We start from the raw sequence: 23,633 nt of genomic DNA, 5'->3' as shown, positions 1-23,633 counted from the left end.
GCATTCCTACCAGAGTTTACCAAACAGTGGGTCTGCTCTTCCATCACAGCAGCATCTGCATTTACAGCTTCTTCTGCTTTGGCTGATTTTGTATTTCAATAAACACGTAAAGTGATCCTAAAATTCTATGCACAAACTTTTTCCTGTTCTTGTGAGCCTTCAGTTTTATTCTCAGGAACATGGTGTGATTCTGCAGCCCAGTACTTGGACTCTGATAATCCTTGTGGATCCCTTCCAGCTCACATTCTATGATTCGGTTACATCTACAATTCACAAAATTCTTTGCATTCTCTCAGTAGACTTCATACAGTTTTCTGTGCTACATTATGAAAATCTTTTTGTTGCAAGTTGGATTCTTAGGACGTGAAACTTCTACTGCTGAACTCAGTATAAAACCTATCATAAAATTCAGCTATACAGAACCTAGGCTTACAGAGTGGAGATCAGCACCACATTGACTTTTACCTAAAATTATTGGCTCCAAGCACAGACCAGGGGGATTTATGTCTCCTTTTGCTGAAGGAAAGCTTGCTTAGTTCAAGCCTGCATGAAAAAAGACAATGTCTTGGTTTGGGACAACAGGTGTCTGCCAGGGAAAGCTGCAGTTTCCCTTGGAATGGAGAATGCAAACCACCCCTCCTTTTTCCAATTATAAATTTGCAGTCAGAGGTTTTTAGGCAAAGATTTGGGGATAGAAATAGCAGATCTTTACTAGTGTATATAGCAAAGCAAAACAAAACCAACAACTACAGCATTAATAACACAAACAGTACCAAGAACCTTGAGGGCTTTGCTTTACAAAAAGCCCAGGGCACTTTGGTCTCGGTGGCCCTGCAGGATCCTCAGAGCACCAAGCTGGAACAGTGGCAAAGTCCTGGGCTGGTAGCTGGGATGGCAGGATGTCCTGGCAGGCAGGGGCAGGGTGTCCTGGCAGGGCAGGGGGTGCAGGGTCACACTGTAGCAAGAGGAGCAGTGCCGAAGAAATCTCGACAGGGACAGCAGAGCAGGGCTGGCCCAGCTCCAGCAGGGCAGGTGGAGGAGCTCAGAATTTCCAGGGCGAGCAGATGATGGTAGATTTCCCAGGACTGTACCCCTTTGGCCACAGTGAACTCCTCTCACAGTAAGCAGCAACCCAGCCATCCTCTCTCTCCACACGCTGAAAAAACCAGAGTGCCCAGCTGCCTCAAGCTCTGTGCTTTACCTGCCCCAAAACTCCCATTATCTCCCCCTCTGAGCTTTGGCCACCTCTTTGTTTTGGTTAAGTATCCAACACTTGGTCTTATTGGTAGTTTATGGGGAAAAAATTCTTTAGAGTAAAAAAAGGAACAAACCTAACCCCCAACAGACAGCCATCCTGAGCCATGAAGTGCAGAACCTTACTTCAAAACAATTTTGTAAAGCTTCTGCAAATGGATTGTATTTTATTAAACTGGATGTTTTAGTAATGCCTCTTGGTCAGAGCAGGAGTGTCTATGGATTGAATTTCTCTGGCTTCATTTTAATGATTATTTTTGGTGTGAAATTTATTCTACAAAGCAATTGTGTTGATTAAATATAGAGTATCCAACTATTGCTATACACCTGCATGACAAAAAATGACATTGCACAGATGTAGCTGTGATGTACCAGAGAGCCCAGAAGCACCTTACAGCTTTTATAATTATCCTTCTATATTCTGATGTTTACCAAACAAAAATTACATTCTGTTAACTTTTATCTGGTGAAAATTTTGATGCCATTTTACCACTTTGCAGGGCCCATATTTATTTCCAGAGGGAGCTGTGTGTGCTAATTCCCTTGACTATGAGTTCCTTGGTACTATTGCCTGTTTGACTGTGTGTAAATGCCATTTTAGTTTAGACTGTATCCTCAACTGCTCATCTTCCCAAGCTTTCCCACAGTTTCAGTAAGCTGATTTCCTTAAAATGAGTGCAGCTCCCCTTTGTCTTATCTCATGGGTCACTTACATCCTCAGTGATTGGTCTGGGTAGCAGTGAAATCTCTTGTTCATTTTTGAACAAAGCTAAAACTGAAGTACCAAAAGTGATGAAGTATTTCAAGTTGAAAAGGGGAGAATCCTGATAAAGAGAAGAGGTGAACAAATAATTGAGACAAAATAAAGAAGAAATGTGCTGTATATTTGGTAGAGAAAAAAAAATACAAAAAGGCATCTGTAGCCTCAAAATAGTCAAACCTTTCTGACTGTCAGCTTGTTCAGGCCTCAGATTCTTGGCTCGCCATCTGTAGCTTTAATCTCAAGTTTCCTCTCCAGCATTTTTTGGATGGTAGAAACTCTATTGGTAGAAAAATCAGTGATAAAACTTCTAAATATCACCTTATTTTCTTACACTGCTTTCCCAGTTGCCAATTTTTATAAAATGGTTTATGACTGCAATAATCCCCTCAAAATCAGCTGTTATGGGAGATAATAGCCAGTTGTCAGAGCATTAACCACCCTTGACTTCACTTTGGGCCATTATGTAACAAAAAAATGAACTGGTGGTAAAGTTGCCAGGTGTATTAAATTATATGATGAATTATAGAGACTCTGTAGTGGAGATTAGTGTCCAAAAGAGACTACTGGGGATTGCCAAACCCATTATCTGATAGGACTGCAGGCTGGATGAAATCCCAAGGGTGAGAGGCCAGTGCTTTATCCATTATGTCATCCTCTAATCTGTGTCTGCACCATGCATGGTGAAGTACACTGTAAATGAGTTACCATTGTTCTGTGTTACATCCTGGAACTGTGTAACAGCAGAAGTGGAGACTTTGGCAGTATTTGGTTACTTAGAATTTAGTCTGATTTTGATCTTTTCTCATGGATTCCTGCAAAATAATTAGTTGATATATAAGAAAGTTGAGTAGAGTAGTAGCAGAAATTGCATGAGCCTGCTTTTTCCACAGGAGCTACAGTTAGGTCCAAGAAAGTCGGGTATGTCATGGCTTCTGCTCTAATCCCAACTCCTTCTCTCCATTCAGACAAATTAATTTGCTATTTTGCATTTAAGGAAGAAAATGTATGTTCTACATTTCAGCAAACCCTCCAGGATTTTAAAGAATGTCAATATTAGGTATAATTGAATTATGCTTGAGTACTTCATTTAGGCTTGACGTGTTAATGGTTTGTAAAGACTGACCTGGAATCTTGCAAATCAAGAACGGAATAAAAAGTTTCCTTTGCTTTTCAGATGATGGCATAGAATTTGTTCCTATCTCCAATAAATCTATTTCGTTTTACTTTGAAATAGTAACATTGTTATGGTAGAAAACTTTGTTTTCATAGTTATGAACAGGTAACATTTGAAAGTTTAAAAAGTGAGTTAAAGTTTTCCTCTCCCTCCTATACTCCATGTGATTGAAGTCATTGTACCATGGTTGGATGAACCAGCTGAATGATACAAAAAGCAGAATAAATATTTTTTTTTAATTCAGGAAAATATTTCTAAACCAATTCTTCAGTAGTAATTTATAGTACGTATACAACATTTGAAGGTGCTCTATAAAGATTTTATTCACACTCTTTATATATCTGAAATATTTATAACACAACCCATTGGGCTCAAAGTAATTTGTTACAGTTATGGCTCCTGCTGAAAATAGAAGTTACGTTGAAGGCAACAAGTTGATTTGGGGTAATCTCAGGTTTCTTGGGTTTCTTTTAAGAGTGGTCTTTGGGATGTTATTTCCTAGGCGTGGTCTTAGCAAAAGGTTTAATATTCTCAAAATCTGTGAAAATCGCTTTGCTAAATTGACTTGTTCAACTGCTAAGAAGAGTTTTGTGCATTCAAGTTACACATTGTTGTACCACACTTAGTGCATTATTGGCATCATTAACACATGCTGCACACTAAGCAGGAAAGAGAGCTAGAAAGGATTGCATGCTTATTAGACCTATTTTGTGAAAGTTTTTTGTTTTGCTTTTAAATACCAACTCTTAAATTGTTTATCATTTAGCCTATTTTCTCTGCCACATCTTTACATATTATTTATTGTTTAGCTCCTGCTGTGCAGTTTGTGCCACCTGTGAAGGAACTGATCTTAATCAGTGTTGTGTGACCAATAACTGAAGATGTGTAAAATGACTAAAAGTTGTGCCCCATGTAAAAATCCCGTCTTGGTTTTTTTCACAGCTATATCAATCATTAAACCCTTCTAGGGAAACAATAAGCCCTGTGCTAATATGCCTTGAGCTGGACACTTTCTCATCACCTCCTCTGTCCTTACACAGTATAAAACAGCATAATCCCATCTCTCCCTGATAGAAATATTTCTTATGTATTGGGTGAATTTTCACAGTGGGAAATTATTCTTTATAAATCCTCAGTTGTATTATAATTTTCTGTAAATCAGCGAAGTATGTCAGCACATTTTCAAGGCTAGAAGAAATATCCTCACTTGATGTGTCATGTAAAACATTTGGCTTGTTTTAGTTTTCCAAAAGTAACTCCCAGCAGCTGCCCTAGACCTAGAGAGCAGGTCCAGAGATGCTCCTCACAGATGAGTGTGACACAGTGCTGCTGTCCCCTGACCCCAGGGGATTAACTGCACCACTCATCTCCTTTTCTCCTGCTTGAATTTTCTGAGGTAGGTCTATGCCAAGAGCTGTTGGGGGTGTGGATGTTTGGAGAAGCAGGGCTCAGCTTCTTGACGAGTGTTTTTCTTGCAGTCTTTGCCTACAACATCTTGTTTTTCAGTGACATAGACATTTCAGTTATTTGGAGTTTGTTTTTGCTAATGTTCCTATCCATTTTTAGAGTACCATGTATGGAGTTTCAATATCAGTATAATACAAAACATTATTATAAAAAATTGTCTGAGTGCAGTGTGCAATTGCAGGAAGGAAAAAAATGAGGAAATGTATAAATGTAAACTTTCCCAAAAGAGGTATTTTGAATACTGCAGGAGGAAAATTAACAATGAAGAACCTCTTACTGAGTAACTTAACATTTCAGGATTCAATTTCATGAGGTAATGTCTTCAATTTCATGGCTTCCTTGCTCTGAGTGCACTGCAAGTTGAGGCTTTCAGCACCTCACAGGGCAAAGGTCTCTAATAGGACAGGAGATACTGGGGTAGTGCTGTCTTATGTTGCATCACAGGGCTTTGCACCCCTCCTCAGCAGAGTTTTCTGTGCTCATTTAGATAATTTTCTTAATGGAATTTCCTGTTAACTTACCAATACAAATAGATCCTCAAGTTGTTTTGTTGCCTTTTTTTTTTTTCCCCTTTGGTGATACTTCATAATAAAAAATGAAGATAAAAAAAGTTATGAAAACATTTAGAGATAAACTGAAGGTTCAAGAGTGACTTTGTATTTCTATTTCTCTTTTCCTATCCCTGTTCACTGCCCTGTATATTATGCACTTTGCAAGAACCAGATGCACTGCCTACACTTGGAATTTGTGTTTACTTTTGGATTGATTTGTGTGTGTGTCAGTAAAAGTTAGTGCCTATTATACATCTCTCATTGATATATTTCACAAGTTCAATCTTTTTCCCTTTTTAGATTTGGAAAGGTTTCTTGGGCAAAGACCTGAGACCTGTTCAGATTTTTTTGTTGTGGATCTTACTGATTGTGATGAGTGAATCCAGTATGACTCTCAAAATCCTTTATGGCTGTATCCAGACTGCTCCTTCCAGGAAAATGTGGGGTTGTGCCATCTGCTTAACACAGGGAACAACAGAAGCATCAATTCCCCATTTTCCCACTGGTGTCTTCTGAGGTGAGGTGCACAAAAGGACTCTGGAGAGAGGGAACTAGGAGAATGAGATTATGTGAAAAAGAGTGATATTGAAGACAAATCTGGAAGTGGTGACAAGCACAGTGTAATGTTGGGTGGGAAGCATGAGGTGCCTATGAAAAGCTGTCTTGAGAGCTCCCACCATGAGAGCCCTTGTAACAGTTAAATCAATTATTTTTTGTGAGGCTGCTTAGGAGTTCACATAACCACTCAGTCTCACACTGACCCATTGTTCCCAGTCAGTCCATTTGCTCCTCTATGCAGAGAATAGCTGAGGTGTTCCTGGACCACCATAGATTATAACTATGGGAACATGAATTTTGTCCCTCTATCTCACTTAAATTCCATCGCTCTTGCCACAGGATTATTTTTATTTCTTACTGAGCCAGAAAGGAAAGACTACTTTGCTGAAGGTGTCCATGAAATAGTTTGCAGCTGCAAACAGAGGTCTGCACTGTCAGCTTCAAGCAGAAGTCCCATTTCCCCTCCCACACGGTATTTTAAGTTTCTGGAAATACTGTTTTACCAGCTGTTTGGCACGAAGATGTGAATTCACAGTTTCATTGTGTAGAATCTTGCAGACTGACTTGTCCTGCTTAACAGAGATGGGAGAAGGTCCCTGTTCTCTTCCCTATGCTGGCAGTTCAGTTCAGTGACGTTCCAGAGGTGAGGACAGTTCAGGGACTGCAGATTGGCCCACACATAATGGATGGAACTGTTAAGTGGATATTTCAGATGAAGTGGTTAGCACTGAAATAGCTGTCATTTAAGTCATCATTCTTAGCTTTCCTCACTAACACTTGAGTGTATGCATCTCTGAGATTTTATGTAAACCTTCTGTCTGGAGTTTAAAGGTTCAAACTTCAGAATATTCCCTGGCTGTAAAAGCAAGAAACTTACTAACAATAGTCTCTTATTATTCAAAATTTGAGGGGTTGCAAGAATGAGTAGAGAGCAACCCCTTATCCAAACCATGATCTGTGCTAAGGTAAGGCAACAAAAATGTAAAAAACCAGAGACTGGAAAACCAAAGAGAAAGCAAGATAAAATTACCAATAATATATACAGTTATATATCTGCTTTTGCTTTAGGTGTTTTACTCTGTATAAGATTTATGCTCAGTTTTGTCTGAACTACTGAGCTTGGAGGTTCGATGCCTTAATATTGGTTAATTCTGCTGTGTAGATGGGAGTAGTTGCCAACACAGCTTGTGACAACTGCTGATGTGTTGTGTTTCTCACTAGTTTACTATGGACTGCTGGTTTGGACCAGAGTCCACAGTCTTGCACACAGAAGCTAACCATCATAAAATGCACTGTTGAAATTAGTTGGTTGCATAATATGAATTTGATTCTACAGTTTGGAACCATTTGAGCTTTTGTAGCAATCTTTTAGTGAGAAGAAGAACTGAATGGAGTCTCTTTCCAAGAAGTGTCCCTTCCAGTCAGGAATGAGACGTAATAAGAAGGTAACATATGGGAAGTTTCCACAGCTGCTGTTTTAAATATAATTAAAATACATTAATCTCTCAAATAAATCTTTGCCATTCAATGCTTCCTTCAGAAAAATATGAAGTGAGAAAGTCAAAAGCTCTGTAAAAGTTTCTAGCTCCATTGTCCTTTCAGTTTCTTTCAGCTTTCACTCCATATTCTGTGAACATTGGCTAAAAAATAGCAGTCTGTGGCACCTACTGTGCAGAAGCAGCAAGTATAATTGAAAAGGTTAAAGGTTAAAGTTTTTGCTTTTGGAGTAAGTTTTGCTTCGTGTTTGGTGAATCTGACATCTACAATTTTCAGTTTTGTAGTTAGGATATAGAAGTTCAAGACTAGTGCATCTCTGAGAATATTTTCTTTCTCCAAACCTAACAGGTCATGATAATCCTTTATACAGTGGATATAATACTTTGCAGGTCAGAAATAGAAACTATTTCGATTCAGGTATCTCTTTCAAGTATCTTGTAAAGCTTTCAAAACTACCCAGAACTGAAGAGCTCTCTTTCTATAATGTTTTTGCCAGAGAGGTACTTACACCCTCTGTCCAATTCCTTCTCTGATGGAAGTGGTCTCTTGATTCAGTCACAGCACCTGGATATCCTAAAGTGTTTTTCTCATTTGGCTTATACCCAGTTAGCCAGAGTGTATGCAGACTATGTAAATGTTGTTACTGGATCTTCAGGGATGTGCACATAACAACATTGAATTTACTCAGTCTCCCTTGACTGAAACATTCTCTCCATATGATTCAAAGGAATTTTTAGTGTCCTTACTTTATGCTGTAGCATAAGATACTGACATAGGTGCATCAGTGTGTGTCTGCACAGTGCATATACCTATTGAAGCTGATAGTTTCTATTTTGTTATTTGCTTCAAAGTCCAATACAAACAACAGAATGAGACAGACACACCTTATACTTCCTCATCTATTATTAATTATGGAGATTTCAATCATATGCCTCAGTACTATACATATTCATCAGCAGACTACGTAGTATTAGTGCTATATAAGGGTTGTTGTAGTAAAATAAACATTTCATGGAATCATTTTGCAGAGCAGGACTGATTTGACACATTTTCCATATGCCTCACATATACAAGAAAAAAATGTGCTGGTCACTGTTAACAGCTTAACCTACCAACATGTATCTTGCCTGAGATCTGAGAATATGGATGGATATTAAATCTGATCCCTCGTGTTGAATCGAAGTACAGTGATAATTTCAGTGATTATTACAATGCTGTGTGCCCTGTTTTGCACCATTCATAGCATATCACTGCATAGATCTCATCCATGGAAGAGCAGTTGAAGTGGTTTGAACTTATCTTGCCAAATTACTGTAGTATTTCTGTAATACTGAGTTAGTTATATTTTTATGTCTCTGCAGTAAAGAAATCTGTGGCCACAGTAACTTTTTTCCTGTCTGTTGGTATTATACATCCAGAATTATCACACAGATTACCCATACAGAAGAGTAAAACTAGTATAAAATGCGTGTAGAACCAAGCTTGTTTTAGTGTAGAATTATTCATGTAAGTTTCAGTTCTAATAATTTATTAGGTAAGCCACTGCTGTGGTCTCTGAAAGCAGAAAATAAAATGCCAAATCTTTGTTTTATAAAAGTGGGCTGCCTAGGCAGCTGGTGAAGTCTCCACTCCTGGAGGTGTTTAAGCAAAGCCTGAATGTGGCGCTCAGGGCCATGGGCTGATTCACAAGGTTGGGTTGGGTCCGAGGTTGGACTCAATGATCTCAAAGGTCTTTTCCAACCTAGTTAATGCTGTGATTCTGTGATACCTCTGCAGTGTGTGGTTAATGCTTGTCATTGCAAGCTCACAGTGAATTAAATTTATGCTGATGGGTTCAATGACCTGACCAAATGAAACTTTTAGAAGTAGAGAAATAATCAGAATTGTTTTCCATCGGAACAGATCTTGAGGATTTTTCTTGAGGATATTCTCAATGAAGTATTAAAGAATATTTGCAATACCTCTTAATGTGTCTTTAAGGTCAATGAAGAAGGAAAACTTGAAAGTACCAGTGGCTTTAAATTTTAACTAAAATACTTTCCTGTGATCCTGTCATAGCTGTTTTCTTACAATACTACCACGAATAAGAGCCATTCTATTAATTCATGAGCAATATAGAAGGAGTATTTTAAAATTATAGTGTAACTTGTATTTCACTGTATAAAAGACTTTTTACTTCATGCTGATGATAGTAAACATCACTTCTATAACATGTACCATGGAAAGTGTGTAGAGAAAATACACAATACCTTGGGACAGGGAAGGAAACAGCACTTCATAAATTTGGGTCACTCACCTTCTAGCTCTCTGTTTTGTAGATTTTTCAAGTAATTACAGTTAGCAGTATTTTTATAATGCTTAAAATATTTTCTAGCAAAACTGCTAGATACTAAGTAAACTAGATATAGAAAATATACTCAGCAAAAAATCATTGAAATCCTTGCAGCAGTATCTCAGATACAGCCCATTCCTCACAATGATCCATGTTACCAGTTTGTTGAAATTTTATTTTTTGTGGTTATTTTGCTGCCTGTGCCTGTTATCATGCTTACTGCTCATCTGTTTAGATAAGGCTGGTCTCCTTTTATTAGGAACACAGTCTAGTTTGATTCATTATAGATTAAAGCAGATCATTAAATATAAATCTCTCAGAGTATTCAGTCTCATCATAGGCTATTTTCAAGCATCATTTGCAGGAAGATAAAACATGACAGTGATTTATGCTGTATTTTGAGAGTATAAATCTCACTGTGCATTTTCATGTATCTTTGTAGAACAAAGAATTTCTTTCTTAATGCTTTCATAATAATCAACAAAGTATAAAAGCACCATTCTTTTGTTTAATGTTGTGTTCTTTAGAGTCTTGGATTATGCAGGCTGTTGGACTCAAACTTGCAACACTACACCATCAGTGTGTAGACTTTTTAAACCATATAAATCACAATTCAGTTCTGTGCATATTTTATGTTTGAGAGACTGGGAAAAGTTTTGTGATTGGAATCTGGTCTCTAGGCATGATGATAACACAAAGCACTATGTATGCCTAGAGACAGGATGTGGCCATGAAGAAAATGGATAAAAAGACAGTGAGAAAATAGAGTGTCACAACTGACAGTAAAGAGGGAGACATTCAGAGTATTTTAAAACTACTTCTGTGAGAAAAGAACAACCTATGGGAACTTAGCATAAAGTTGGTATATTTTACAAATATTACCACTTGTTAATCAAGAAAAATGCTAATGCAAAAAACTACAAGTCTTTTCTTTAAATTTGAAAATTAATTAAATGATTGTAAAGTACTACCTCTGAGTACCTGTCCCTGTGTTGACAATGATAGTGTCATATGAACCTTGAAAACTAGGGGAATTTGCTTGCCTGGTGTTGCAAATTCTTTATTTACAGAAGTATTTGCTAGTTAAGTGCCTCTTTCCCTCCATGATAACAATTTTCTGAATTCATAAGTGCAGAACAGATTGGTCTGAAACATACCATTTTGTATTCCAATGGTTTTAGTTTATTCCTAATTACACATTAAGCATAATTGTAGTTAAAGGTCAGATATTAAACACATTCAAAAAGATCAACCATTCTATTACACAGAAGAAAAGCCACATTTTGTCAGGAAGACATAACTGCCAGAAATACTTTTTATAACCTACTGTACTGCTTAACCAGTAATACTTTCTTAGAATTCCTGTGAACTACACATCTGTATCTGAGGTTCCACTGGATATGTTTAAAATCCATTATTAATTGATTGATCTTCTGCATTTTACTTTCAGGTCCGTATTTTTACATATCTGATTGGAAGAGAAGCTGCATTTGCTGATAACTTGAAGTGGATGGCCTGTGCTAATAAAGGTTTGTCAACCTTCTCCTGTGAAATCCTTGTTTTCAAAACCCCTGAGCTGAGCCTTCCTGCACATCTGACCCTTCTACAGATACGGTGTTGTTGGCAACTAATCACAGAGGATGGGTTGTTTTCTTTTTCCCAGAAAATGAAAATACTTAATTATCTTGTAACATACAATTTAAAGAGGAAAAAAAACCCAATTTGAAATTTTCTTTCTTAAAATATGTATGAAGCTTTAAACTATGTGGCCTTAAATTTTTGTTCAGAGAACGAACTAATTTCAAAGCATTTGTTCTCTTCTGTCTGTTACTACTCAGAGTGAGTTTGGTTTCTAAGAACTTTGGGTACAAGTCCTGTTGAGTTAGGAATGGTATGTAAAACACCAGACATCCTGTCCCTTGAGGAACTGACAGTGTAATTGAAAAAAACTGGTTTATATCCTTTAAGGAAAACAGCATTAAAACATTTAAGATGCTGAGATGCTGCAGTAAAAGGATTGACTAGTATGAGCAGGAATGATTCAGGAAAAAAATAGCCCCAAACCCCAATTAATCTTCAGGTTTTCCTTTTTCTTTCCTCTTTAAAAAAAAAAAAAAAAAAAAAAGTCTTTTTTTTCCATTGTGCCACATTACATTATGATGAATTGCATCAGGTGCTATCCATTTAGTCATTATTTCTTTAACTACTGTTATGTCCAGCTGATGGAAATTACTCAGTTTGAAGTCTTGTCTTAATCAGCTAATATTACACCATAATTTAGTTTAAATAATAGTATAAGAATCCTTTGAAGCATCTTTTTTTGAAGACAATTTAATCAACAAAATCTTTTAACTTTTTTAGCCCAGCTCCACAAATTCATAAAGATCTAAGTACAGCAACTCAGAAATTAGGACCAGGCAATGGAGGCTGCCTTAGCAGATCATCTGGTCCACGTCTTCCTTATTCCCAGAGGGGAATAGTGGTCACCTTTGTCATTCTTCAGGACTACTTTGTTCTTTTCAGAGCCATTGCTTTGAGTCAGTCATACTCATATGAATCAACTAAACAGCTTAATGACTGTTACTTCTATAAATTTATTTCCCTCTCAGTTTAATAGTTACAATACCTGCTCTCTGATAGCTTATAATGTAAAAATCTTCTACCTCTAATCATTAATTAAATATTTCTTTTCAGCTTTGAAAATCACAATTGGAAACAGCATGTCATGGTCAGACAGTTCAGATTTAGAGTCTTCCTTGCAGTTTTCACTTACAGCTTGTCCGTTTTATTTCAGTGAAATGAAGGATTACAGCACAATAGATGAGGAGTGTAGTAAAGCTGGGCTAAAGACTGGCTGAATAGCAGGACTGCAGTTTACTCCTTGTGTGGGTGGGCCAAAATATGTTGTTGTCACTGAGGGTGAATGACCCTAAAATCAATTTTCCTTGCAGTGATTTTCCTCTTAGAAGCACAGCATAGATGAAGGCTGTTTGCAGGGTTTCCAGCTGACTGGACTGTGCCCAGCAGCCCTTTCCTTTAAAACAGGTCACAGGCGAAATTCACACCACCTTGCAAAACTTCCTTAGCTTCTTAGTTCTGATTGTGAAACCTTGAAAAACCCCCGTTTCTGGTACATTTCCCCCATAAGTAGGGTATATCTAGAGGGAGCTTGCTTAATGAAGCAAAACACCAAACCATTTTAAATACATTAAAATATTCAAGATCCCCCAAATCCCTCTAGAGGGGTTTGTGAAATTTGCAGTGATTTACTCTTCTGTATCATAAGCAAGTGCACATTAAGGAAAACAAGACTTACTAAGATGCTGAAGTGAACAAAGGTGAAAATTTCCTAGTGCTTATTGTGCATATGCCAGATGTTAGCAGTAACATCTAGAACTAAGAAGTGACAGGCACTGCTTTTCCCTGAGCATCACCTCCAGCAGAAAGCTGTAGAGATAAAGCTGCGAGTTAATGCCTTACTTGCTAACAAAACAACTGGGAATATTTTCTTTTCCTCAGTAAAAATCACTATTGCGGTAGCAATTTGACAGCATCTGTTTTACTAACTTGGTTTTTTAAACATTTTGTCCTGGTCATCACCGTGGTTGGCATATTATAAAATGGACAAAGGGTTGGATTCATCAGTAGAAAGGAGCTGAAGCTGAGAAAGCGATGTAGAGAAAGAAAAATGCTTCTCGAATGGGAGAGCTGATAGTGGCTGCAGCTCAGGCAGAGGACAGATGAGCCCTGAGGCAGGTTGTGCCCCAGCTGGAGCAGTTTCCAGACTATTGTATCAGCAGAGGAGAGCTCTGTGCAGGAAGCCCCATCACATCCATTCCCGTTATTAGCATGACCCCAGCCCTCGTGCGCTGGGGCTCCGGGGTGGCAGGCAGCCAGCTCCAGAGCTGTTCACCTGCTCCTGGGGCCTCCTGTGGGGGAACGGGGAACCTCCACGGGAGCTTTCCAGCTGCACTGAAACAATGAATTCACTCCTTAGTCCTCACCCAGAGGATTTTTAAATTCTGCTGTTTTATTAGTTGCAAGAGTATTGCATCTCTTTTGCACACTGCCCAGGAAACGAAAAGGGCTGCGCTCCATGTAAAAATCAGTCGGAGGCATTTTGAAAAGTTATCAGTCTAATGGAGGACATTTTAGAGAAAAACAAGGCAAACATGCAGGGGCTGTGTAATGGGGAAAGGCAGCCCACATGCAGAGCCTAAGTGTCTGTCTTTTACCACGTTATTATACATCTCTCATGCTTGTCATTACCAAATCTTACCCATTTCCTTCATGAGTTTTTTCCTGCTGAGGAGGAAAAAAAAGGTAGTGCTGACTGTGAGGGGGCTCTGAGGTGGCATAATTCACACACCAGGGAACTGAGAAGTGGTGGTGGAATGCAAAAACTGAAGCATGGGTTTGCTGCTCTTGCTGACATGGCCTCAGCAGCTGTGGCCAAGGACTTCTGCCCAAGGCTTTGTGTGGTGATTCAACCTGGCTGTAGGAGCAGTGAGGGTTTTAATTCCATGGTGCATCTCTGATCTCTAGGTGAGAGATGTAAACTCAGCAGTGTAGGAAGGTAATTCTTATGAGTTACATATAGCTAGAGACACATGAATCGTCAAAAAAACTAAAATTAAATTTAAAAATAACTAAATCCATGTTACCTAATGTTGTTCCTAGCTATAATGTAGTAACTTTTGGTCAGGTTTTCCCATTAGGAGAAGATCAACAAGTATTTTCACTTGTCTTTGAAACCTTTATTTCTTTACTAAGATTATACAAAATTAATTCAGACTTACTGTCTGAGGAAAGTTTTTAGGCTGTTTTAGTCTTAGGCTGGTTTAGACTGCTTTAGTCTTAAGAAATTAGGCAAAAACCTGTTTTTCTCTATTGTGCAGTTTGGACATACGGTTTGCAATACTACAAGAAATGAACATGGTGCCTGGAAATTTCTTTTAAATTTCTTTTAAAGTTATATTATGGCAACATTCTCATAAATACTGAAAGAGAAATACCAAAAGTAATGCATCTTATGAAGAATACCTTCAAATAAGTGCTCAAATAGGTGTCTCTGCTCACACTGGCTGTACCCGGTCCACCTTCTTCTGCTGAAAGAAGAAAATGCAGCAGTACCAGTGTCTTGTAACATGTATAAACCTGTATGGCACAATACTGAAGTGTTTCAAATTGAATTCTGTTTTGTTTATTTTTTCCTTTTGTTTCAGTAATCTAGCTAAATTTTTTTGCTTGAAATTGTGACATAAAAACATTTTGGGAGACAAAAAGGATGCTCATTTTACAGCAATGCATTCTTTATCTCAGAGGTAATTTATAGGCTGTGATTAAAGAGATTTCCAGGCATAGGCATGAGTCTTTAATGTTTTGATTTTAGTGAAGTATGATAATAAAAAGAGTTAACTGATTCTAAAGTGTATGGGTAACAAAGTGCTACTTGATTTAAAAAGCCTTTTCTATCACCTTAGATACAATATAAACTTTTTCAAGTACTTAATCTCCTCTGACTTTTCAGACATTATATCACTTTCTATATATATGTAAATTATATATATCACATAATATGCTCATGTGTACTAAGTATCTGAGAGCAGGTGAGATGATATTGTTCACTGGGTACTGCTCTGTGCTAACAGATCTCTGCTTCAAATGCAATTCTGAAAAGAGGCACATCAAAATCCAGTCACTCTGAACTGCTTTAGGAAAATGTAGAGCCTATCTGCAAAATGAGTGATCCACACCGTTGTGAAGTATTTTGGATCCCTGATTAAAAGCCTTATAAGCCACAGTGTGTACATGTACATGTGTTTATATACAATTTATGAGATTCTCTATGTGAATAGTTGGCCAATAGACATACTTTGACTATGTATTGACATTTTCACCAAATTAAAAGGACCAAATACTGAAATGTTGCTCATTACTCACACAACAGAGAAACCCATTCTTTGAGGTCCCAGAATGGGAACAGGAAGCATTTCAGAAAAAGTAACATATATGTTGCTTTTCTCATGAGTCTTCTACTGATCCAAGAAAGTACACTATATTTTGGGATTTTTTTTTCTTAAACATAGGATTCTGCTTTTTCAAGTACAAGTTTCCTAATTAAACTTTTGTCAGTCATTTTATTCCATGGCTGAAAAAGCTCTTAGAACCTTTAGACAAATAATAGCCCTGTTCAGAAGCATGGGATAAACTTTAATATTATGTGTGGTAGTATTGTCCACACACAATACTGGATTTAATAGAAAAAATAATATACCAAATAAATAAAATTCCTTGAGCAGAATATTGAATATGTTAACAGTATAAATACTATACTATGAGTAAGAATGCCATACTAGGAACATTTGAGGCCATACTATAATCAAATTAATTAAAAAAATCCACAAACAATGGAGCACTTCTCCGTTTTATTATCAAGTTGAAAATATGCATTAGTCTACTACTATGACTTGTTTAATTTTATAGATCTCTACTATAAAGCCTGTTCTTTCACTGTGCCTTAATTAACACATAGATAAAATTCATGCAGAAACATCCATTTTGTAGCGTTTGAATTATGGGCTGATGTATTAATTCGGAAAGTTCTAGATTCAGACAGACCACCTTTACTGTCTTGCCAAAATTGGTCCCATCTACAAAAACACAGCTCAGAAGTTGTTTGGAGCTGCCACGTTTTCTGCTGAAGCTTAATAAAGCCTAATATTGCAGCCCCACAGAAGCTGTGATCTTGTCAAATGATTAAAATTGCAGTGAAGCCTCTTTCATGTTGGTCTTTTCTCATTAACGGAAAGTAAATGAAGGCAAGTGATGCATTTAAATAAGGCCTGATGAAATTTTAGCCTTGAAATTTGTCAGTCCTTCATCACTCTTGCATGATGTGGACTCTAGATGCCAAGGTTGTGATGTATAAAGATACTTGACATCTAAGCACTTGAAAAGGGAGTGGTGACAGCTCAAATAGCTGAGGCTTCTGCTGTTCTCAATGCTGTCAGGTTGGAAGAAATGCTTTCAAGGATTAACCAGGCTGTGATCACCTAACCAAACAATTCTGGTTGCAGTCTACATTTTTTGTGACCTGCCATTTTTTAAAATTACATATTGCTTTTTTAATTTCAGTCACATTGTGTAGGGATGAGTATTTCAGAACATGTGCAACGACCATTCTGTTACTGTAGTTCTACTCCATTGTGTTTCCTGAAATGGGAAAAAGGGTATGAGATTTAGTTGGACAAAGATAATGCCAGTTCTATATTTTAAAGCAGACAACATTAAAAGAAGAAAGCCCAAACCATTAAATTAAAAAAAAAAATCAAAGTCTTGAAATCAAAGTTAAGTACAGACAGTGCAGTGGGTCATAGCAGTGTTGGAAATCCTGTCCTTGAGGGCTGGCCAAAGGTTTCACAGACATCTGTTTTCACCAGTTATTACTGTTTGAGGCTGCTTCTGATGAAACATTCCTCTTTTGTATTTTTTCCTTTGGAAATAAGCAAAAAACATGACAGACATAAACCACACCATACTTCTTCCTGAAAACTTCCTTTATTTGTTCTCTCTGGTTTATAACTTGGATCTGTGTGTTTTCACAGGGTTTTTCACTCAGATCTCTACCTTGGCTGATGTGCAAGAGAACGTTATGGAATATCTCCATGTTCTCAGCCGACCAAAGGTCATTGACCAGGAGCACGACGTAGTGTGGACTGAAGCATACATTGACAGCACTGTAAGTCTGCATGACAAAGCCAAAATACTCTGGTAGAAACACTCATCATGAATCTGCTTTCTGTTGCTGGAATGTGCTAACTCAGTGTAAGAATTGGGACTTGGTATCTTTATGCTACAAGCAAATAATTCAACATTACTGAACTTTAGCTGATTTTTATATGTTGTAATTACATAGAAAATACTGAAACAAACATAAGTTACAGAACAATTTTGAAGTTTATGATGTCTGAGCCTACATTTCTTTCATTAATCAAAAATGAGTATTGAACAGATATTAATTATATTCAGTTAAATTTTTTTCGGTATGTTTTAAAACATGTCAATGAATATGTGGGTATAAACACACAGATTGACAAGAATCAATATTTTTAGTGTAGAAAGGCAAGTAAACATCCAGGGGTCAACTGGGATATCTTGGGGAAGAATATTGAGAAGATCCTGCCTTTTAAAGTGTATTGAATGGGTGATATGTTAAAATAATTGTCATAAATATCCAATTTTAACTTGACATCCTTGTGAAATATTAGAGTTAAAGCACAACTTTCTGTTATGCAGTGACTGAGCTCTTGTGATTCTTCTGTAGGATGTGTGGTAAATCATCAGATTTGCAGGTAAAGGTTGTTGATTTTCATGGATTGGTCTCCAATAGAGTTTTATCTATTTTGTTTTTTAAATTACATTTCCTTTGTTCTGATTAAAATTTTTGGTTAGTATATTATCCACAGAATAAGAGTTTTTACAAATGTCTGCCATTTAGTACAGGAGATGCCAAGTATTTAATATAATGGATAGACTATCAGAAATTACTCATGACACAGATGTTTCTTTCTTTATGTTTTAAATTTTTACTTGATGGGTAAGGTGGGAAAATTTCACCAGCTTCACTCTGTTATTTGGTGGGTTTTGTTTGTTTTGAGTCTCTGTTGCTGCTAGATGGTTCAGTCTTAAATCTATACAAAACCACCCTGGGAGTAGAGCTTTTATTTAATTTTTTTTTTTTCACAATTGCTTAAGCCTTTTCTGGTCTTCATTACATGGGTAATGTAAAATAAATACTTAAACTGCAGTTATAAAGGAGAAACAAAAAGTTAATTGCTTTAGAGGGAGTTAACTTATCTCTGTGTCCTTTTAAAAAATAATGTTTTAATCCAAAGTCTCCCCTTTGTTCTCTTTCTTTTATTGAACTATAAGATAAGATGAACAAAAAATATGTGTTATTACTGTGCCTTCAGGGCATCCCACGAAATGGGGAGATGACCAGGAAAATCTTGTTCTCATTCACTCTTTTTTTAAACACTTGAAATAATCAGTGTGAATGTTGAAGGGAGTTTGTGTATTTGCTAAAGGGAGTAGCAGGAAGACATTCAGGTAAGTGATGTCCTGGTGCAACTCTCTTCTTTTGCCTGTGAATCGTCCATTTAAAGGATTGCAAACAAAATCTTCCTCCTTCCTCAATACCAAGTCATCCCCTCTACCCACCAACAAAGTAAAAATTGCTGTGTCAGAATTAATTTGAGACTTTACTCTTACTTTTGCCTGTAAATCTGTATTTCCTCGATCTTTGCAGGGAGAAAAATACTCACAAAAATTAGTCTAACTTTCAATGATTCTCCTGTAGGTTATGGAAAAGCTAAGGGAAATTAACAACTTAATGTTGTGTGAAATGCTAAGTGAATACAGCAGGGGTGAGTAAATGCAAGTGAATTTAAGAACACTAGAGGGAGTGTAGAGAGGGAATCTTGAGAAAACCGGAAAATCAAAGACAATGGAGCTGTTACAGTCTTGAATCATAGAACTGCTTAAATCCAAACAAAAGGTCTTTTGATGCAATCAAAACACTTCCAGGTTCTTCTCTTTATTTTCTCTTGTTTTCCTACTCTCCTGACTAAACTAATCGATGTCACTGTGAACATACAACACACACACACACGTGCACTCATGTACATACATGCACACATATGTTTTAAGTGTATGAAAGCTCCATTCAGACCCTAATGGGTTGGATTCTGTAAGAAAAGATCAGAAAAATAAAATACCAAGATCTCCTTAGTTGCAAACTACCTTTTTCCTCCCTCATCCATCATTCTGCTCACACTCCCTCCCGAAAAAAACCAAAAAAACCCCAACCAACCAACCAAACAAAAAAACCAAAAACAAAATCAAAAGCAAAACAAAACAGCAACAAAAAACACACCAAAACAACAACAACAACAATAAAAAAACAGGCAAAGGAACAGGATAAATTAGGATAGTCACATACAAAACTTGAAAATAGGAATGAAGGGAACCTTTTACCAAACCAGGCTTGCCCCAGCTAAAGCTGCCTGAGTGCTATGTTCAGTGACTGTTTCCTTGGCCATCTCTAGTGCTTTGACATTGGAAGTGCTGTTAAAATAATCCTCTCCATCCCATAACTTGTTGTTTTTCAGAGACAGTTTGTGTGGCTGCTGCTTGGACCTTTCCCAGTTGGAAATAATTGTGTATTTACAGATAGCTTAAATGTTCTTATTAGCCAGCAGTGTCTGAACAGCCAGGGTTAAATTCCCAGGGCTGCATTTACATGGTTGCACTCAGTGTCACTGTGCCCTAACAGCATGGAATATTCTTCCCTGTTCCCTTCTCACCAAACAGCTGAGCTCATTGGCCAGCTGTGCTGTTTCTGAGCAAGCAACATTAGGCTGGAACATTCTAGGATCCAGACAGAAAGAAGCTGGACAGTAATAGTCTTAAGGTACAAAATACTTCCCCTGTCACTCCAGACTGTTCTCATCCAGTAATTGTGCAGGACAAAGTCATCTGTGAAAGCCAGAAGTTAGTTCATTAAAGTGTTTGATACTGTTTAGAAATAGTCCCAGAAGAATTTTGCTACTAAAACAAAGCATCTAAGTCCTGTGTCTGCTCAACTTTCCTGTAAGAGGATGTCTGCAAAATGTTCATACAGCTGCCTCTTCAACATGGCTTTGGCACTCTGAGGAGCTTCACATACTATTAGAAAAAAATATGACTTTTATAGAAGTGGAAATCCCTGGCAAGATGTCATCTGCAGAAAGCATGACGTGGAACAACCTTTATGTGTGTCAGGGCTGTGTCCTTTGGCACAGTCTGGACTGAGACAAGGCCTCTCTGGTGACTCCTCTTTCCTGTCCCTAGACTTTCTTCTCTCCCCAGTGTTTCCTGTCTTTCTGAAGAGGTAACCAGTCACCTTCTACGGTCATTTTTAGTTACCCTCCATCAGAATTTTTTTTGTATTTATTTCCTTTAAACCCAGGATTTCATCTTGGAAACGTGGTTATCACTGTGTAAAGTCTCATTTCTTTCAAAACCAGGACTTTTGTCATAGGAGCGATACAATTTTAAGAAGTGTTATTGGCTCTTGGGGAAACAACAGATTTCTGAAAAAAATTAAATTTAGTTCTATGGGGAACAGAACTGGTTGTACTTGGTTCTGGTATTCAGGAAACAGTCTTTAGAGGATTATCCTGGGCTAATTCTAAAGTTAGCTTCAAAATAGTTTGGAATGCCTGTAAAGCCCAGTAGCTCAAGTGCTGCAAATAACTTCAGGCTAAAATGTTGGAATTGAAGTATGTGATATGTACCAGCCAGCTTCCCATCTTCTGATTCAGAGTCCCCTGATTCCAAATTCCACACCTTTCCTTCAACTTGTTCTTTTTTCCATTTGTGCTTCTCTACTCAGCAGTCTGATACACAGTACAAGTGGGTGAGCTTTGCTGGATCTATGGAATTCTGTGAGAAAGGGTGTTTGGGCTGTCAAAGGTGAGGGATCACGTGGAATTTAACAGGAGAAGAAATTGTCTTGCTGCCTGTTCCTGTTCAGCTGTACAACGCAGAGATGCTGTAGGAATAGCTCCAAAGGTTGCAGATGGGATATGTAGGCCCATAGACAGTGAGAATTGGACATCACTCCTATAGAACAGTCTCAACATAACTGTTCTGCTTGAAAATGGGTCACACTTGGATCTGATATCAGTCCTTCAACATTGCTAAGGCCCACAAGCATGTGATGGTTCTGAAAATAAAATAATCCTAGTGAATGCTTTAAAAAAAGGAAATTTCAAAGTGATAGCTTTCAAATGTAAACAGAAAAGAATTCTAAAACTATTACAGTATTTCAGGAAGGCAAGAGTTTTAAAGTAGTCAACAACTTTTCAGCATGTATCTACAGCGAGTCAATAAAAGTGAATATTTTGGAAGGAAAAGGAATATGGGCTGGGCATTAGAATATTCAAGTGCAGCAATACCTAGAGGTCATCTCTTGGTATTGTGGATAATCATCTGTAGACCACAGAAGCCCTTTACTCATTCTTATAGTCACATTTGGAATGTGATGAAATATTACCTTTTATTCCTGTAGGAAATAAAAAAAGACGGGTATGGCCCCTGTTTGGTGTAGTTTGGTATGGTATAGTTCCCACTGTTTAAAAGCTTGTGATTGAGAATCTGTCTATTGGGCTGCCCGACTGGACTTACTTGGGCCTCTGTTAACTCTTCCTGGTGGGATTTGTTTCTCAGTAGTGTACCTGAATACATCCTCTGGGTCTGATGTGCTGTTGAGTTCATCTCCAGGCTGTTGGTCTCCAGCTGTGAGCAGATTCAGGCAAACATTACCACGTTGTCTCTGTTCCATTTCCAGTCTGAGTTCTTTGCTTAAAAAGAGCAAATTACTGTTTCACTGAGTATTTTGTGATGACTGTCTGATGCTCCAGAATTTAAGAGTTCATTTTAAACAGCAGTGTTCTGAGTCATTACAGGTCATGGTTTGTCATCATATGAATGGTGAGTGCTTTTGCTCTTTGTAATTTCCTTCGGTGTTAGAGTACCATGTGTTGATTCTTCATTTGCATTATCCCCACATTAGCACAGACATACATTCCCTTATGGCTTTTAGTTCCATTCTAGTTCAGTTCTACAGTTACTGTTGTACGTGTGTGTTTGTAAATAGAAATATATTTCCCTCATTTCTTTCTTTTTTTGAAGGAGGTAAAACTTGAAAGTATTTCCTGATCAAGAGATTGATGCTGTCCCAGAAAGGCAACCAAGAACCTTATTTCTCCTTATGGGCAATAAATTGAGATAGCTCCACAAAGCAAAGCCTTTAGTAGCTATTTCTAAAATGCTTATAATGGGTGTTACAATTACATTATTACATATGTGGTAAAAAAAAATCAATTTATTCTTCTTCATCCTTAAAAAAAATCAGGTACTGTGTAGGCATACTTTTTACTCTGATCCAAGCTCTTTGTAGAAATCCAGCAGCAATTATAGGCAGCTCATGCCTCTCAACTGTCACATCAGACTCCAAATGTTTTGTCCGTGAAAATTTAAATTCTAGGATACAGTTCTTCTGACAGAGGAGAATTATGAACCAGAGAGGTGCTATCTATCTATCTATCTATCTATCTATCTATCTATCTATAAATATATATGAACAGAGATATAAAAGAAGATCCTCCAGACAGAAAGCTGTTACGCTGGGCATATTTTTCTGTCCAGGACTTTCTGGTGAGGTATTAAAATTCTCTTTAGTGCTTCTTTCATTCACACAGTTTTCTTTGTTCAATGCACAGAAGAGCTTTTATGAAGTAACAAACTACAAAAATAAAATTGTACCCATTTTCACTAGTTTCTATTCCCAGAGAGATCTTCAAATAGTTTCGGTGGCACAAGTTAATTGTGCTATTATAATAAGTAGGTATATTTAGCATTTCTATAACAGTAAAGGCCTCTATTTCAAAAAAGTAACTTCTAGATTGCAGTACTGGTAGGCATTAAAATGCATCAGTGTGTTCAGAATGTCCAGATATATCTAAAGTAAGTAAATAGTAATCACTGCAGAACTGAATGTCAGCAAGTATCATTAATCAGCAGCTGAGATAAGAAAATCTGCACACAATACTTTTTTTTTTTTAATACACTAAGAACTAGAAATCTGTGTTGCCTTTTTCCAATCCCACTTTAGATTTGGTTACATGCTTTAACCTTCCCTTTGTTGCCAGCATCTCTTAATCTCTAAGAATTTACAACTCTCTATCAGAGAATGTCATCACCTCCAAGCGCCTCTGAAGTTCCCATGGGAACTTCCTTTTCTTGCTTTGACATTGGAGTGAATTAGGTTAGGTAAGGAAAATCCCGTGCATGGATATCAGGCCTTCCATCAGGTAGGCTTGTTCATGAAATAAGGTTCTTCAAGCTGTGCTCCTGCAGATCTCAGTGGTCTTTTGAAGGTTCTGATATGGGAGAAAAGCAGAAAGTAGCCCAGGAAATGCTTTTGTATCA

General features: G+C 37.4%; 1 protein-coding gene across 2 annotated transcripts in view; it reads left to right on the top strand.

Annotated features, from left to right (window-relative positions):
• CACNA2D3 (calcium voltage-gated channel auxiliary subunit alpha2delta 3) overlaps positions 1-23,633 on the top strand; it is a 397,930-nt gene that overhangs the window by 242,113 nt on the left and 132,184 nt on the right. For both annotated transcript variants that reach the window (XR_010744448.1, XM_066326744.1), the window contains exons 12-13: positions 11,047-11,125; positions 17,204-17,337. Coding sequence is in view for 1 of the 2 variants with exons in the window: in XM_066326744.1 (XP_066182841.1) it covers positions 11,047-11,125; positions 17,204-17,337 (213 nt within the window). In the remaining variant the exon portion in view is untranslated. The remainder of the gene's footprint in view (positions 1-11,046; positions 11,126-17,203; positions 17,338-23,633) is intronic.

This window comes from Sylvia atricapilla, chromosome 11 (genome assembly GCF_009819655.1).
Source record: "Sylvia atricapilla isolate bSylAtr1 chromosome 11, bSylAtr1.pri, whole genome shotgun sequence".
Taxonomy (NCBI): Eukaryota; Metazoa; Chordata; class Aves; order Passeriformes; family Sylviidae; genus Sylvia; species Sylvia atricapilla.
Note: the sequence above shows the minus strand (reverse complement) of the source record. Positions and strands in the feature narration are given on the sequence as shown.